This window comes from Neopsephotus bourkii, unplaced genomic scaffold (assembly GCF_033783945.1).
Source record: "Neopsephotus bourkii isolate Nb327-2 ecotype Australia unplaced genomic scaffold, CSIRO-AGI_Nbou_v1 NB_244, whole genome shotgun sequence".
NCBI lineage: Eukaryota > Metazoa > Chordata > Aves > Psittaciformes > Psittacidae > Neopsephotus > Neopsephotus bourkii.
The window spans coordinates 1,589,079-1,607,537 of NW_026900754.1; the positions used below are offsets into that span (position 1 = coordinate 1,589,079).

At 42.4% G+C, this 18,459-nt stretch overlaps 1 protein-coding gene across 6 annotated transcripts in view; it reads right to left on the reverse strand.

Moving 5' to 3' along the window:
* Positions 1–3,968: 3,968 nt before the first annotated feature.
* Positions 3,969–18,459, reverse strand: part of USO1 (USO1 vesicle transport factor) — a 30,016-nt gene continuing 15,525 nt past the window's right edge. For 2 of the 6 annotated variants that reach the window (XM_061345842.1, XM_061345840.1), the window contains 15 exons: positions 17,870–17,958; positions 17,014–17,168; positions 16,251–16,462; positions 15,332–15,352; positions 12,904–13,014; positions 12,326–12,444; positions 11,776–11,957; positions 10,750–10,871; positions 9,649–9,787; positions 8,684–8,847; positions 8,029–8,118; positions 7,199–7,285; positions 5,540–5,638; positions 4,855–5,070; positions 3,969–4,414 (listed from right to left, as the gene is read on the reverse strand). In XM_061345842.1, the coding sequence (XP_061201826.1) occupies positions 4,337–4,414; positions 4,855–5,070; positions 5,540–5,638; positions 7,199–7,285; positions 8,029–8,118; positions 8,684–8,847; positions 9,649–9,787; positions 10,750–10,871; positions 11,776–11,957; positions 12,326–12,444; positions 12,904–13,014; positions 15,332–15,352; positions 16,251–16,462; positions 17,014–17,168; positions 17,870–17,958 (1,884 nt within the window). In that variant the 3' untranslated portion in view covers positions 3,969–4,336. The remainder of the gene's footprint in view (positions 4,415–4,854; positions 5,071–5,539; positions 5,639–7,198; positions 7,286–8,028; positions 8,119–8,683; positions 8,848–9,648; positions 9,788–10,749; positions 10,872–11,775; positions 11,958–12,325; positions 12,445–12,903; positions 13,015–15,331; positions 15,353–16,250; positions 16,463–17,013; positions 17,169–17,869; positions 17,959–18,459) is intronic. The other 4 variants (XM_061345844.1, XM_061345843.1, XM_061345841.1 and 1 more) reach the window with 3 other exon arrangements.

The window sequence follows — 18,459 nt, forward strand, 5'->3', positions numbered from 1 at the left end:
CAGGTAGGTAATAACGTTCTACTGTTAACATACAATAATCAGAACTACTTCTGATGTTCACTCCTGGTACTTTCTGCAGCTCAGCACCTCTTGGTCTGTTTACCTGTATCCGTTTGTGCAACAGGCAAGGTAGAAATCTACTGATGTATTTACCTCTTCAGTGTCATCAGCTGCTTGCTTTGACAAAGAGGCTATGTGGAAAGGATCCAGACACTGTGCAGAGTGAGGAAAACCACCCTGGATTCATTATGTCCCAGTCATGATGGGACAAAAGATTCCAAAGGATTCAGAATAAATCTAATTTTCATGACACAGCCAAGAATTCACAGTCAAGTGAATACCTTCTGGTCAAAAGCCACCAATTTGACAACAGTACAGTTATAATCCAGACACGTCTACTACCAGCAGGAAGACATGCCACTAGGATGGTGCAATAAAGTAAGCAACAAAACAGGTTTTCTAATTGGGAAAAACACTTTGAATAGGCTGCTTTAAAACCTGTTTGTAACCAGTTTGGCTGTCTCCTGAAATTCCTACCCCACCTACTTATCTCTTCCTTCACTTTTTTGCAATTTCAAACATTCTGAAGTTGTATCCAAAAGGAAGAACTTCCCAAGTATAACACTGCAGAGAAGAGCCACAAAAAATGTAGCACACCATCCTTCGGACTGCCACTGACGTCCAGGTGAGGTTGGCAGATAAACAGCTCCCAGTCTAGATCACACAAAGCTAGCAATCACATGCCTGTGCTTTCACATCCTGAGTCCATGTTTATGTTTGTTTTTCAAGTGATTCTGTCTCATCAGTTTAAGGAAAAGATTAGTTTCTTTTCCCCATCCTCCCCTCTTACTCCACTTTCCTCTGTTCTGGAGAGGCATGCTTGCCTCCCAGGGCCTGATCACATACTGACCAACAACTTCCAGAAATAGCTGTTTATTTCTGCCCACAGCATTTTTAGAGACCTCTCAGAAAGGCACCCAGAAGACAATAGAATCAAAACATCTGGGACAATATAAAAAGTGAGTAGAACAAAGAGCCTGCAAGGTCCCAGCTCGCCTAGCGGGACACAGGGACGGAGGAACAGATCTCCCTGCTCATCCAGTTCTACAGGCCACATCAGCTTGCCAGGCTCTCCATCCATGACAAAGCCACGAGGCTTCCTAACGTCACTCCTCCATTGCCACCTTGGCTCTCTAACTGAAGGAGCCAAAACTTTCAAAAGAAAACACTGCTTCACAGGACAGCTGACAGTGATGGGGAAGAGGTTCAAGCAGATGTAAGTACGTCAGTCCTGTCCAAGTACGGTAGGACAAACTGTCACCAACTCCCTGGGGATGGTAGCTGCAGCAGCAAACAGCAATACCAACGCTCACAGGATACCTGCGTTGAAGCTGTCACCCTCTACTAGTGTACATAAAAAAGGGCATTTTTAAAACTGACTTCCCAAGACATGCAGAAAGGAGTTCCCATTTCTTCAGGTGATAACACTGCTGACTGAATTACTCAGTGCACATTTGAACTCCTTAACAAGTGACCATGCCCTTCGTGGTGCTATTCAGACTGGTGCGTGGGTACAATCACCTGCCTAGCAAGCCAAGCTGTAGCCCTGGTTACATCAGAGCACCTCTCACTGACCTCTACGAACCCTCAAGTTAGGCTCTGGGTTAGAATAAAACTCTCACTGCAATTCTTATCAACACCATTTACGTAAAAGACATTGGAATTAGCAAAGACAGTTCCAGCCTCAGTCTAATGCTAATTGTGTGCTTCAGTCACACTGGGATAACAATCAAGGAGAACAGATAATAGGTCTTGCATCCACATGGTAGCAAGTAAATACAGCAGTAAGCAAGGCCAGAACTATCTCATGATTAAACACACTGATAGGAGATATTGAAAGGCACACATGGCTTCCAACACTCAGAAATAAAGCTTGCAGAAGACACTGTGATTACAAAATTGAATTTAGGCAAGTCTAGCCTAACCTGAAAGTCAGAGGACCTGACGGCTAAAATGACCTAGATCATTATATAAAATCCACATAATGAAGTCCAGATTTAAAGTCATTGTTTTGTCATTAACGCCATGCTTAAAGTCTCCCACTGCATTGTGCCTGAAGGAGAACCCTAGTCACAAACAGAATTTTCAAGGGCTAAGAAATACTAGCCCATAACCATGCACACAGTGAGAGCTGGGTACTTAAATTCTTCAGCTATCTGTAATAATCCCATCTTGTGACAGTAATATCTGTGAATGAGGATGGCAGCACGCCATTGCACCTATTTCATAACTAAGTCCCAACACAGAATGGAATGCTTGGCCATTAAGTTACACTGTGGTTTATTATTATTCCCCGTTAACTTCCAAAGCCATGCATCACTCAATTCAGCTTAACACAAGAGCTCCAGAATACCCTTGGCAAAGCAAACACCCTTAACACCTTTGCACTGAAGAAAAAAAACTAAATCAAGTCCTGTTAGCTGTGATACTGTTATTGTACCACCTCCCACTTGAACAGTGGCCACAAAATATCTTCTTTCTTCTCCTTCATGTCAGGAAGAAAATACAGTTATGCTAAGAAGAGAGTTTAAGTCACTAAATTGGGCTGAATTCATGCAGTGTGCTTCCACTGCGAGTTTGCAAGCAACAAAGCTGTCTATTCCTGTAGAACTTGTCCCCATCACTGAACAAGCAGAAAGAGCACTTCAGGCCTTCTGCCCTGGCTTTTCTGCCTGGCTTTTTCTGTGCAACTCCTGGTATTAAAAACAAAAAAGGTAAGAAAAATGCAAGAACTGCCTCAGAACCGAAGTGTTATCAGTGTATCTCTCTGCACAAATAAATGTGGCAAAGGCATCTAGAAGGGCTTTCTGTGGCCTCCATGCTTCTGCCCTAATTGGATTTTGCATAGAAAAAGCAAAGCTTGACAGGCAGTGCCTTCAAGCTGCTTGCTCTGATCATGCAGGTGCACAGTGTTCAGCAGAACATAAGTCACACTGAAGGAAAGAACCAGGCCTTGTTGGATAGAAGACCCCACAGCCACGTCGTGCTTCAGCTCCTGTTCTGTCGCTCCTTTCTCATGCTTGCTCTTCTTTCCCCATGCCAAATAAATCTGTCCAAGGATGGAGGGCAAGTGTGGAGCCTATTTAAAACACTCCAACAATTACACATTAAACACACACCAAGGGTATGAGGTAACTTCAGAAGAGTCTTTTCTAGTATTCCTGAAGTGATGGTGATTTTCTAGTTCAAAATAGCTCTGAGGAAGTTAAGCAGCTATTGAAGTCTGTACAGCTAAAAATGCAAAAACTAGCCAGCACCCCTATGCACTGATGTGATGACAGCCCCAGTACAGGGTACATATTACTACTTGCATCCACTGCCCTAGACTTGTGTTAGACCATTTTACCTGTGTAATAAAATATATTTTATTAAAACAGGGTAAGAGAAGTCACTGAATGAGTACTAAGTAGACATACCTATTTTTATTAAAAAAAAAAAGAACAATTGATGCATGTACTGTATTTAGTCTTTTAAAATTTTTATTCACTCCTCAAGAGTCAATAAGTTATATAAATCTTAGTAGTTTTCATTTTCTTACTGAAGTAGTCAACAAGATCTTTACTTATAGTTATGCTGAGTCGGCAGCACATCAGATCTTTAGAAAGAGTGTGCTGGGGTTTGGTTTTCCAGAGGTTCTTCTTAAAAACACTACCTCTCTGCATGAGTTTCCATGAAGCCTCCTTTTCATTGCTAGCATAGCACTGCAGTTCCCCAGGAGGTTCCAATACAGCCACTCAGCCCTGTGAAGGCCCATTCCCACCTGGAGAACCAGCCCCGAGACCATCAGAGTGGCAACCACACACCACAGCCACCCAAACCCTTCCACCTTGCCACTGCTCTTGGAAGGAAGTCACAGACTGCACTGGAGCTCCCTGAAGGTAGGAGCAATGATTCCATTTCACAGATAGTAAACCAAATACTTTTGTATTTAATTAACAGTTCCAGAAGGTTAAAACTGTAGATGAACACACAGAACTTATGTCAATGACAATGAACTGAGGCAGTAACATTGTCATCCCCATGCTTTAAACAGCATCTAAAGCAACTTCTAAGCAAGTATAATTTGGGATACTCTTGTAGAACTTAAGCAGTGATTTCTGTTTGCTTTACCTAGTAGGAAGGGTTTTCAAACACTTTAGTAACTTATAACTAGTCCCACAGTTGTCATTTTCTCATCTGCTGCTCATAAGCAGATGTTCTGTGTTGTATACCAATTAATAGATTCCCTCCCCATTAACGAAGCAACCTAGTTTTCGTCATAACACACAAAAGCAGTCTAGTCTTGTTCCTCTTCCTCCACATCCTCATCTTCATCCCCTTGATCTCCAGACTCAATATCGTCTTCATCTTCAACCTGAAATTAAGGAAGACCTGTTGTAAGCAGGAACATCCCTTACTCCATTCCAGCCTTCTGAAGGCAAGGCAAATGCTAAGGGAGCAAAACCAAGCTTCAAGCTAATGTAAATCTCATGGAGTATCAATCAGTGCTTAATAAAAGCAACTGTCATCTTGTCAAATCAACTGCCCATAAGGCTCCCCAAAACTGCCCTGACAGTTCACAGTGCTGCTTAAAAAGCAGACTAAAGTTATCTAGTTATCACTTGTATTATCTGTGGAACGATCCTTAGGATTATATCACAGCCATAATCTGCTTTCAAGTTAGCAGCCAGGATGAGCTGCAGCAAGGCATCATTCCAGACATATATGTGAAAAGTAGTCTTCCTAACAGGAGTTTGGCAGGTACCTCTCATGACCCCTAACCTGAGAACCCAGTGGGCCTGTTGTTTTGCTTACTGGTACACCAAGATCTTTCAATTTGATCTTCAGTGCAGATAGTTTCTGGTCCTGGTCAGCCAAAAGCACGAGAAGATCATCTTGTTCTTTCTTTGATTCTGCAACTTCTTGCTGCAGTTTAATTTTCTCATCTTGCAAAATAGCAACTGTACTGCTGGATGAATCCAGGTGCTGTTTTAGTGATTCTTTTTCCTCACAAAGGGCTTTGACTTCACTCTGGAACAGGAAAAATCCCCCACCAAGTTACACCACAAGCACAGGAAGAGCTGAAGCCTTGTTTCCTGCAAGCATATTCCATATGCTATTTATAACAGCTCCAACTCCAGCAAGTGCCTGTGGCCTTGCTCCCACACACTTCCTTACCCAAACTTCCCTTATTACCAACTAGGAGAAAGGGTAGGTGGAAGTCTTAGCAGTGGTCACCTTCCCCCAGCTACACTGGGCTGTCCTTGTCAGAATAAAGCTATCTCCTAGACTGTCACTGCCAGCTTTTTCAAGGCAGACAAAGCCTGCATTTCCCAAGTGAAAAAGAAAGGAGATGCATCCAGCTCCCCCTGTATGGCCTGAAACACATAAGATGTTCACGAAACAAAACACTTCCACTCAAAGCCCCTCCTATCATAGAAGTCCTCCAAGTGAAGACTGAGTATCAAGTGACTTGGTTTAGTATTCGCCTGCTACCAACCTTCAATTCTTTGATTTGTTGCTCAAGTTGTCCCTCCAATTCAGAACTCTTTGCTACTATTGCACCACTGTCTCCTAACACAGGGTCTGCAGTTGTGTTCTGTGGAGAAAAAATTCAACAGAAGAGCACTGAATGCCTCAAAGAGAAAGACAGCAAGCCAAGAAGTTAATACAGTCAGCTAGAGAATTTACAAGCATATTTTCTTTACAGTGTAGCCAAGGTGTGGTAGTTACAAATATCCCGTGCTGCAAGGCATCAGGAAAGAGGTCTGTGCTTCCTGGGGTCCCAGTAAACACATACACACATGCACACAAAGAAGAAAACAAGGAGCAAGCCTTATTTCATGTAAGTTGCTCTCTAAAGAGACAGTTAGGGTTTTTTTTCTGGGCAGACCCTAATCATTACAGGCCTTCACTCGGATGCTTTCCAAGTGCCAAAGATTTTATTAGGCTAAATAGCCACAGCTTTGTATGTGACTACTAAAAATAGCAATAGTTCAGTCTCAGCCAGCTCTACCCAAATTCCAAAAAGTGGCAGCTGTCTTTGAGCTACAACTACCCTGTGGCAGGAATTCCAGACAGCTGCTTCTCCAGTGATGCCCCGTTTAAGCCAAAGCTCTAGGCAAGGTCTGGAGGGTGACAGTGAGCTGCTCAGGCAGCAGGGAGCACCCAAGATACCCCTGTCTCACAGGCACACATGGCCAACACGTGCAACAGCATTTTAGATCACAGCTGCTGAGACTTGTGACAATGCAAGTGTTAAAAGCCTTCCTCTCAGCTGATCTATTAAATTAAACACTCAATATTTCCCCCCCCAAAGTGCTCAAATTTTGTATTAGGTGCACAGAACAAACCAGACAGAGTAATAGAATCACAGACTGGTTTGGGTTGGAAAGGACCTTAAGATCATCTATTTCCAAACCCTTGCCGCCATGGGCAGGGACACCTCACACCAGACCATGTCGCCCAAGGCTTTGTACAACCTGGTCTTGAACACCATCAGGGATAGAGAAGCAGCATGAGTTGAAGCGAGTTCCTCTCCCACAGTGCAGATACCCTGTTCTCATTACAGCAGAGCTGTCAAGCAGGGCACACCACAGCTACCCTTGTTCTAGATCAGATTATTTAGCTATTCTGTAAGGCTTTATGGTCTCATCTTTTCAATGCACAGCTAAAAATAAAAAAAAAAAAACCCAAACAAACTCTTGAGGCATTTGGAGGCTGCACAGATGCACTTACCAACTGCTATTCAACCATACCATCAAATTCCAAATTAGTAATTCCAAATTCCTCAATTGGTTGCAAGAGTAACGACCCCTCTAACATCCATGGTATCACACAGTTGTGCCTCAAGAGACTATTTTCCTTTGATTAGGGTGGCAGCTTAAATAAAGTGCTGAATAGTTGGCATTCCTTTGTTAAAAAAATACCAAGGACCAGGGGCCTCATGGAGCACTAACTGGACTGCAAGTCCCCTCTTCCCTCATGAAGGACCTGTCTAGGGAATGTTACTTCATTTACAACACTCTGGGAATCACTTGCTGATGTGTATTCTTAAAACAAGGTTGGCTTAGGACAAGGGCTACATACAGCATGCAGGAAAACAAAGTCTCCAAATTTAGTCCCCAAAAGAGAAAATAAGTAACTGGGTCACTGGTACCATTACTTGTAGCTTTTGATTCTCTATCAGAAGCTGAGAGATTTCTGCAGACTGTAGTTGTAGCTGACTCCTGAGCATTTCTAACTCCTTTGGGAAACAAAGACAAAGCCATACTTTTAAGTCAATTCAATAATACAAGGTAATTATTCACAATACATTCTTCTTCAGTTAATGTTACCAAAGTGCTTCATACTAGCATATGCGAGAGAAAAGCTGCAACCATTTCTCTGGAAGACAAAACCAGTCCCATCATTTTCCACCCCACTCTTAGGAACTCTTTTCTATGGCATGCCCAACCGAGACACCTGTGTGAGCCTCAGTCTCCCTTATTAAGGTGTTTCACACCACTAGCACTCCCATTAACCTCCTCCAGTCATTACTGTTCTTGGTGCAGAAACCCATTATGACTGATTAATCCAGTCACACTAACTAGTTCTCAGAGAAACTCTGCTAGGTATTTATGAGCAACAGCTCCCATAAATTACTCAATGTGCACTTGTACACTTAACTCCATGTTGCACATTTAATACCTGGAATCTTTCATATCAGTATTTAAAGATACATTTTTGCAATGAATAAACTGATTTTGCAACTCTGAAGCAACAGTTTGTCTTCTGCTGCCTCAAACCTGCTTAGCAGAAAAAAAAGGTTTCACTTTAGATACATAATCTTGATGCTTCAAGATGCGTAACGTCATCACATGAAGATACACCATCAAAAACTTCAACATGCTCAGGGATCAGTGCTCCTCCCTGCAGTGTGACAAAGCTCCCTGCCCGTCCCGAGCTACCACTGCTGACCACAGCTTTGCTGAAATACCCCAACTTCACCTTTTGTAGTTCATTATTGTGCTCCAAACCACCAGATCTGCTGTTCTGTGAAGACAACTCTGTTGTTCCTATTTCCAACTGTGAAGACTTCTGTAATAGCAAAAGGGACATCAGCCATAGAAGTAGATAGCATAGTCAATTTGCTAGAACCCAGAGCAAATTCTGTGCTTGCATGATCCAAGTTTCCAACATAAAAGGTTAAGAAATGCACAAAGCTCTCTGATTACACGAAAGCAGTTAAGTAGTTATCCACCTCTCTAAGGTGGATACAAAATCATCTTTCATCAACCCAAACGCAGAAGACAAGTACAAAATAAAAGCAGCATGCATCATCTGCATTTTGGCAAGCAGGCCACCATAAATACAACTTAGAAGCTTAGTGGGGGTAATGCCTAAGAGGCATCTATGATTTTTTCCCCCACACAAAACACCCTAAAACTCCTGATTCTACAGTATAACAGGTCACCCACACAAATTACGGAAACAATGGGAAGCAGGAAAGGCTTTGCTTAAGCCATCTCCCATCCCATTTACTATTACCAGCACGCAATCAGTTATGATACTTTGCCATCAAAATGAGGACTTAGATTAAGGCAGACGACATTTGAAAACATCATTTGGAAGCTGCAGCAAGTTCTACAGAGACAGCACTTACCAATTTTTCAATCAGAAAATCCTTTTCCCTTATCTGCCCTTGCAGCAGCTCATGCTTGTTTTTCCATTCTTCCAACTCCTCTTTTAGTTTGCTCACTTCTTCCGTCTGAATGCCATTCATCTGAAACGTATCCCCATGGGAATTGTGATGTTGAGTGTCCTTTCCTGAAAGATAGTATTTATTAAACCAAGGTCATAAACACCAATATCATTTTGAAGTTAGCTTAAAACACACCAGTTCAAGAATTTATTGCCCATCAAACAAGGCAACACAAGCAATTCCAACTCAAGAACCAGAGCACAGTACTTAGGAATTCTCTAGCAAAAAACAATGAAGAGCTCTAATTTGTCATTCCTTCAAGTATGTATCCTGTGGCTGCACTAGCATGCTGCTTCAGTTGTTCAGTTCATACAAAGTAACATCATAGACAAATCATCCAACAGAGGAAGGGTGACTGTGTCCTGATATATTTTTAATAGTAAATAATTGTGGAGACGGAATTAGTTTTGGAAATCATAACATCCAGTTTATCAGGCATCTTGACCTTGGAATAACTTAAATATACTGTCCTGATTCAGACACTTAGTTAGCAATCTCTTCAGTGATGGTGATAAGCCTCATCTTGCACATCTGCCATACAGTTCTTCCTCAATTCATTATTTTCATCCACAGACCTGAGTTCCAAGACTTAAGCACAAAGCAAGAACAGACTTTATCTCACGCACATTTTCAAGCTGTCCTGTCTGATTTCAGTGCTTTAATTCTTTAAAGGCACTTAAAGCAAAACCTAGTATTTTTAGATAACAAAGCAAATCTAATGCTTAAACAAAACTGCTTGAAATGGCCAACATCAGCCTGAAAACAGTGTATTTAATCTCCGTGGGAAGTTTTTCATATGGTGCAGAACATACAACAGCACATCTGAAGTGATAGATGGTATTTTATTTATTACTCTCTGAGCCTACCTAGCTGCACTTTAAGGAGATTATATTGGTCCTTATGCTGTTGGATCTGTGACACTTGCTGGGTAACTGTTGCTTGGAGCTGTTCATTTTGAGACATTAAAGTGGTAATCCGTTGTTTTAGTTCTTCAAGCTCCTGGTCCTGTGAAAGACAAAAAACAAATCACTGAAGAATAGTAACACTTCTGAAGACAGTCAAGTAAAGACAGAAAAACCTCAACTACAGCATGACACTTACTGCTAGTGATGCTGTCCATGCTACCTGTATCCGGTGAGCAGGAAAGCCTCATGCAAATCTAGACAGCTATTCCAAGGAAAAAAAGCCTGGCAAAGACAGAAGCCTACCACACCAGACCAATGCATTCCAGGTCTTTTGGAGGAAACCTCCAGCAGACCCACACAAGAGACAGCATAAGAAGGAAATCTATGAAGTCTGGTGACTGTAGTTTTCTCCACCACACCAAAGCCTGCATGCATTTGGGGCACTTCAAGAGTCTTCCAGGAAGTTGTGGGAACTGCTGTCATGGCAAGTTCAGGAAAACCTCACCAGCAGCTCAAAGTGCCCCTTAAATCCACATGTACCACTCTGCCCTCTGTCCATTCCAGATCCCTGAACTCAACACACCTGCTTCAGTCCCCATTAACTATTACGTTAATTAGTTTTGCTCTTCTACTTCTCCCTCTAAGCTGTTGCAACTAAATAAGCAAACTCCCATTGGAAAAAACAATTGGGAGTGCAACGATAGCAGGTATACACAAAACTTCACTAACTCCCACTCTTTATTCAGCCACACTTCATCTGTCCTCTTCTAAAAAGTGAGAACCCAGAACTAAGAGTTGTACTCTCTGTGAGGGCCTGCAAGTTCTCAAATTACTCATTTGAGAAGACTTAAACACATATATCCCAGGAAAATGCTTTATCTTACCCAGTATTCTAAACATTGGTATTTCATTTGAACCAGAACTTGGTTGTAGAAAGTGTTTCTGCAGTGCTAGTTTCCTGGTTACTTCATTTGGAACACTGGGTATCAAACTGCACTGGTGCCTCTGAAAGCCAAACCAACCAATCTCTGGAGGGACATGTACAGCATAACTCCCTCTCACCTGCTCTCTGATGACTTTTTTGTATTGAGTCACAATGTTGTCATGCTGTTCCAATGTCTTCTTGACCTCCTCCTCCTTTTTATCTTCCTCACTGGACTTGTAAATAGCTTTACTTATGACACCTGTTAAAAACAATTCACATCTTTTTTGTCCTCACATATGTCTCACAATCCAACCCAGTTTAGCTGAGTTCAGGGCGTTAGAAACTAAACCTGCACTTTAAAAATGAAGAGGTTTAGGGAAACAGCCATCTTTTATAGCGAGGTTTGCAGGCTCACTGCTTTACACAGATTCAGAAAAACAAATGGGTGTTTGGAGTCCTCCTTATCACAGAAGGCGGGGTTTAAATATTAAGGCTCCACCACAGCTGCTGCACAAGTGCTTGTGCAGTTAAGTGAAAGACCTGGGGCTGCCAGGGCAACATGCAGATGAAATGCAATTGGGCAAAACCATCTTCACTGTTTCTGCTTCTCTTTTCCTTCTGTAGACTGATTTGAGTTGGGCTGTATTAATAACCAGGACACTAGTTACACTTTAAGAATGATGACAACCAGTCTCTTTAGTGAAGGACAGAAAACACTAAACAAAGTACTTACCATTTTTGAACAGGCCAGGAAATACATCATTCATCATTTTTCTTCATGAATCAGACAGAAAGAGCCAGTATCTAGATTGCTTACTTCTACAAAAGGAGCATCTATAACCATCACGTGCTCAATGCTTGATCTCTGTATGAGCACAGGTAAATACATGTCCTGGCCACAGTATGAGAACTCAAAGGATGTAATAATAATCCTTTCACCTAAAAATTAAAAGTTAACCAATTTGTACAAGCCCTGATTATGGGCTTGTACCAGGAGTTAATACTTAAACTATGAAATTACTTACAGTATTACAGTAACATTTTTTTCAGAACACTCCATTTTAGTATTATCACAGTACTTTTAAGACTGTTACATTCAGCACATTTGGTAGTTCAGGCATCAGCTTGTCACAAAAGCAACAGAAGCAAGCACATCATCTCACCTTCCAATTCCTTCACAAGCTTGGTAAATTCATGATCAAACATCATGTGCTCTGGGCTGGAAAAACCAGGCTGGGGTTTCTGAGCAGCTCTGGAATAAAGTTCATGTTTGCTAATGAAGCCAAGCTTCTCAATGAAGTTCTCCCTACCAATCCTCTTCTCAATCAGTTGCTTCAGCTTCTCTCTGAAAGGAAAAGAGAAACCAATCACAGTGCAACAACTGAAAAGTGAACCCATCCTTCCCTCGATGGTTTTTACAGTTACAGCTTTTGAGTATCTGTCTCAAGTCTGCGCCACAGTAGATGCTGCATTCATAATGCCATTTCTCAGTGACCACTGGCATCTGTTCCCACAGCAGGCATACACAGGTTCAGAGGACCTATACAAAACAGCTACCTGCTTTGCTTAGCTAGAGGTGGGTCAGTTGTGCTTCCCATAAGGAGCATACATAGAAAACATGCAACAAAATCTATGCTGCACCACTCAGTTAATCCACCACCTGCCATTCACTGAATCTTTCCCTACAGTCCTCTTTTTTTACAGCATACTTACTTCCTATAGTTTTCAAGGGAATTGTCATTGTAGTAGATGGAAATGCCAAGCAAAAGTGCACACAGGCCTTGGACGAGTTGCTCCTCTTCTCCCAGGTTTTCAGCTATCTGCCCCGTGAGCTGGACTCTTGTTAAGGATATCGGAGATACTTCATAAACACCATACATGTAACTTAATATTCTGTGTATAGATTCCCAGTTAAAATTCTTTGCAGAGATAAACCCAAACTTGATTAGAAAGCAGGGAAAAGAGCTGAAGAAAGCCTTGCAAAGCTAGCTCCTGTCATGGAGGACACTTGGGCAGTCAGTGGTTTTCCTGACATTTCTTCTCTAACTGTCTGCTCAAAGAGATCAAGTTGTTCCAAAACAGGCTTGCTGTTTAGATAAGGTGACAACTTCAGCCTGATGTACTTTAGCCAGATTTCTTCCTGAAAAGCAAGCAGAGAAATACGCTTCACCAGAATAGGGAGCATTCTTCCTACCTCCTGGCATAAGTCACCCTGAAAATAGTAGTGGGCTTGTTGCAATCTAAAAGCTACATTTGCCTGGCAAAACACAAAGCAAGCAGGTCAAGGATACAAAAGGTATATTGGCTGGATTGTGAAGGAAGTGGGTGACAGCGATGGAGCAGTTGCTGAGCCAAGTGCAAAGTAACATCAGAAGTCCAACCCTGGTCTGGACTTTGCTGCCCTGAAAGAATAAAAACCCCCATCATTAACTTTGCACAGTGGAGGACTGAAATACCAAAAAAAGCCTGTACTACTTCAGAACTCACCCATTCACCATTGTAAAAAACATGTCCTTCAAAATACCCATTTGTTAGTTATACTGAACACAGCTTTAGTGCTTTGGTGAAACAAATATTAAACCATTTATATCTGTTTTCAGAGCAAACCAGCAAGCAACACAGATGTGAAATATGGCTCAGTGCAAATTAGCACCAGTATAAAAGTCGTAACAAATTAGTTCTGCATTTATAATTCACACTAAGGTAACACGGAGAAATGCAGAGACACCACCCTGTAAAGGAGCAAGGTGTAAATTAAGTCAGGTAAGGATTTCCGATAAGAAGGCATGCATCACTAAGATTTCCCCTGCTGACTACAAATTGCTACATGTTCCTAATGTTATTTTGTAAGTCAAAAAAGGTACTACTGTAGTGGCTTTTGGTTCAGACAGTATGCACATTAAGCCAGCAACAGGAATGCTAACTGTAGTATTTGGAATTGTTAGTTTTCATCTGACAATTGCCTGTCTTCTCGCTTTTGTCCCCCTTGTCTTTGCTGCAAGTACTGTGGACACAGCAGCGCTGAGGCAGGCAAACCTCTCCTCCAACAGTCTGCATTCAGAAGGCAACCAAGAAACATGTTCCCTGCATGGAAAATAAAACTTCACACACACACCTAATAAATTGGGCAAAGTAACTGGAAGCTGAAGTCAAGGCTCAAAGGGATGATGAGGCACACAGCTGCTGGGATGGCTTCAGTGGGGGCAAGTAGAGCAGGCACAGGGATCAAGGCAAAGAGATGGTCATCAAAAACAAAGAGCCTGTGCTTGAAACATTGAATTTCCATCCCTGCCTTTGATATACTCTATGCTTTAGGGCTGAAGGCAGTGTTGGTTTTAACTTCAGCTAAGCATTTAAAACAAAATAAAAGCCCCCAAGGTCTTTGAATAAGCCAGTCTGCCCACTGAAACAGCTGGTAAGCAGCAATCTGGCAAGAAGCTCTTCTGCAGCTCCCAGCTGCTGACTACAAGACAGACTGGAATCAAATCCAGCAGCTCTGACAGAAGATAGCAAGCTACAGAGCTCTGAAGAGACTGCCTTCAAGGACTTCCTTCTGAGGTACTGTGATTAGGTGTAGTACATCTCCATCATTAAGATTAAATGATCTCCTTAAAGTAGGAGAACAGATATTACAGGTATCAAGACTGTGGCAGTCATCCCTAATGCTGCACACACAGGAAAGTCAGCATCTGGACATTTTTCATGATTATCACCATCATTACTTCCTGAGACCCAAGTGAACAACATCAGAGCAGCAGAGATCACAGCCATCACCACCAACTGCACAGCATCTGACTGTTGTGTTTCATGGTGAGTACTTCATGCCCTACCAGCAATTCTTGTTTAGTCTTTGTTACAGGTTTATCTGCAGCTTTGCTGTGATCCTGTCATGCTGTTGTAGTAACACAAAGATTATCTTGCTGCTGCTGCCCTTCTACCTGAAGGTCATGACTGGTTTCCACTGATCTAGACCTCACTCTGACCTGTGTAGTCCTCACCAAACTATATGCTCCTCTGGAAAACACCACTACACAGTGATATATTATGATATACTGTGATAGCACCTACTGTGACAGATTACAGCTCTCCATGGTTGTTGTTCTGCAGTTCAGGGCTGGTAATGATAAAACCCCACCCTGCAGGACAACTGATAACCAACTCAGCAGTGAGTTAAATAACACAGCCTGAAAGTCAAACAACTTGTGTCAGGCATCATTTGCTAGTAATGAGATGCTTGTTATTCACAACTAGTAGCTCAAAGGTCATAACATCTGCTGGCAAGTACAACCTACAAAATGCCCAGGAGGCAGGTTAAAAATGGTTTTTCTTTTAGCAGTCAGGAAATCAGCACCACATTCCTGCTGCAAGTTGTACCAGCTGTTTCCTACAGGCCAGCCCGAGAAAACACCATTTCTAACAGTTTTAATTTTCCTTGCAAGAAAGGTAGGTGATGAGATAGTGAATGAGTCTGCCCCACTGGAAAGAAAGCACCAGTGCTACCGAAGATCCTTATCCCATAGTTTTGTGGACAGAATCCCCCAGAGACACAGAAAGAGTCCGTTACGCTAGGGAAAAACCCAAACCGAACTGCAACACAAAGCTGTAAGTGGAAACACATCAAAAAGCAGTTAAAGAAAACCTCCCCAGCAAAACCAAAGGCAAGAGGAAAAGGCCTGCTTTTGGCAAGAAAATGCCCAAGCTGGGCCAAAATATACATACCCGTCTGTCGATCTTATCACCCTGCAAGTTACACACATATTACTTGAGAAGCTTCAAGTACAACACAGTTCAGAAACATCCCCCCACAAAGTTTCAGTCCCTTCCATCATGTAAAGCTAAAGAGCCACTGGCAGTTTTGCTGACTCAAATTTACCTCATACAAAAAAAGCCAGGAACAGGCTAAAAAGGAGCACTGTCAGTTTTCAGGTCAAGCAGACGAAAAAGTCACACAAACCAATTCAGAATTCCAGCATTCTGCTGGAATTATTATCAATTGCAGGGAAGTCTAATAGCTGCCAGAGTTATCCAGCTCCTCATTACTGCAATCATTCAGGGGAAAGTATCCAGAATAGAAGCAGAAGTCCCAGGGAAGCACGGGCTCACAGGTGAGCTTCACTTGCTCAACACTGGCAAAGCTAACAAGAAAGCTTTCAAGTTTTTAACAACAAAACCAACCCCAACAAACCTGTGAGAGCCTCGTATTTTCAAGACATTCCCAGTTAACAGTTACAGGTTAAATACTAAGCAGGAACCCTTTCAGCAACACAATGCTACTGGGGATCCTGCCAGTTTGCCTATTCTTTTAAACCAAGTTTAAGGTCTAAATACTTCAGAACCCTTAAGAGTAGGCAACACCAAGGATCAATCGTTGATGAAAAAGCAAGATGTGCTGCTTTTCTCTTCCCCCTAGAGCATAGGAGGGTTTAAGCAAAGCTTAAAATGATCTGCAAAAGACAGAAACCTCCTTCTCCTTAAGCTAGATGACTAGATGGCTGTCTAGATGATGAGTTTAAGACTAGGTGACCTTCAAAAGTCCCTTCCAACCCATAATATTTTATGATTCTGTGCCTTCCTGTGATGCTCCTGCATAAGTGCAGCATTCCTCCTGGATACCTGGAGCCTTAACCCAGTGATGTACCTGTGAGAGGATGTTGGTGCATTGCTGCAGCAGCGAAACGGGTGGATTGCCGATGCTGGTGGCGAGCTGAACTCTAAGGAGCTGTTCTTTCAGAGTGGCATTCTCCTGCAACGCATGGGCCAGGGCTACAGCAGCACACCAGTTAGAGAGGGAGTCCGTGGAAAAGAGGCCCCCACAAAGCAGCTGACCAGCTGAGACTGAGTTACCTGTAGCTACCAGAATGATCAAGAAGTGAGATTAAAACAAGCCACAAAAACAGGCAAAATATTTAAGACATCAGCATACAGTTAAAATGCAGAAAAATTGAACTAGTCAAGTTTGAGAGAAAACATAAGCCAAGAATGAATGCCAAAGATGGACTCTTCATCAGGGACTGAAGCAACAGGACAAGGAGTAAAGGATTTAAACTTGAACAGGGGAAGTTCAGATTAGATCTAAAGAAGAAGTTCTTTACTGTGAGGGTGGTGAGGCACTGGCACAGGTTGCCCAGAGAAGTGGTGAATGCTCCCATCCCTGGCAGTGTTCAAGGCCAGGTTGGACAGGGCCTTGGGTGACATTGCCTAGTGTGAAGCATCCCTGGCCAAGGCAAGGAGTTGGAACTGGATGATCTTAAGGTCCTTTCCAACCAAAACCATTCTGTGATTCTGTGATCTTGCCCAGATCAGACACTCAATGGCAAGTAAATGATTTTGCCAAAGACATCAGCTGATGCATTAAATATTGGTGACAGTTAACTCGTTGCAGAGATGGTAACTCTGCATACCATCAATAGTAGACGGCAGAAGTGTTGACACAATTTCTCCTTGGCCTTTTTGGTTTTTGTAGAGAAAGCACTGGAAACAATAGAGAACAGCACAACGTAGCACAAAAGGCTGACGTTCATTCACCATGGACATCAGAAGTACTACAATCGCAGGCCTGTTGGGAAAGATAAAAAACATTAGGGTACAGCTGCAAATGAAGACAACCACAGGGAGACAATCCCTACTGTATTCTACAGGTAAGGAAAGAGACTTTTGCCCATTCCATGTATTACAACTGGAGTAAACCCCTTGATTTTAATACGCAGGTTTTTCAAGTCATTAAAACACACAACAGTATTCTTTACACACGACTGCCAAGAGCTGTCATTCCTCCACAGTGTCTCCACTGCCCATCAAGTCCCCTGCTGCTCCCTGCAAGCTTCAATAATACCACAGAAGATGCCTCATGAGGCCACTAGCAGCTTGTAATACAGAATACTACCCCTCTACCTTCACCCTCCTTATTCAATGTTGAGATTAAGATCTCCTTAAGCTAACATTTGCTGTTCCCCAGTCTGAGTAAATAGCAATTACCTGCCTGTTTTCCTGGCCTTTTGTAGGCTGCCCTCTGACTGACAGTTGAACCCTATCTAGGAATTTCTCAGCTACTGCTCACTCAATTTTCAGGTGTCACATAACAAAATCAGTTCTAGGTCTTATCTCTGTAAAACAACCTGACACCTTCATGCTCTAACACATCAATGTGAACTCAATTCTATTGCTGTGTATCACAATTTAAACAATCCTTCAGATCAGACTGCCATGGCCCATACCAACACAGTATTACTTAACAGTTAAACACTTTCCTTCCTCTACCTTGGTGGATTAGAAGGTGCATTTACAGAGGCAAAGTAGTCTTGATTCATCTGGCATCCTCGAATGACCTCTGATACAGTGTTTATGGTCTACAGAAAGGGCAGAAAAAAAAAAAACTGACAGTTAAATGTGAGCCATAATTTACTACCTAGGTCACTCACTCAAAATTATTCAAGGTTACCCTGACAGCTCAGTATCACAGAACACATATTCAGCATATTCACTAAAACCATTTCAAATCAAATCCAAACAACTAACAGCTGCGGAGCATGCTGGGGGAAAGGTCAAGGGACAGAAAGCTCTGACAGATCTGTCACACCCAGTTACCTCCAACTTTATTTGCTACCTCAGACCAGGTTTGCTACGACAGCCAGTTAAAGTAGACATTTTAAAGAAGTTGAAAGATGAAACCTTCTAAAATGTGAAAAGAACTGGAATGGAGGCCACACCAAAGGAACCAGCCTACTCTCAATCATGGAATGGCTAAGGTTGGAAAGAACCTTAAGATCATCTAGTTCCAAATCCCTGCTTGGTCAGGGATGCCTCACACTAGACCATGTCACCCAAGGCTCTGTCCAACCTGGCCTTGA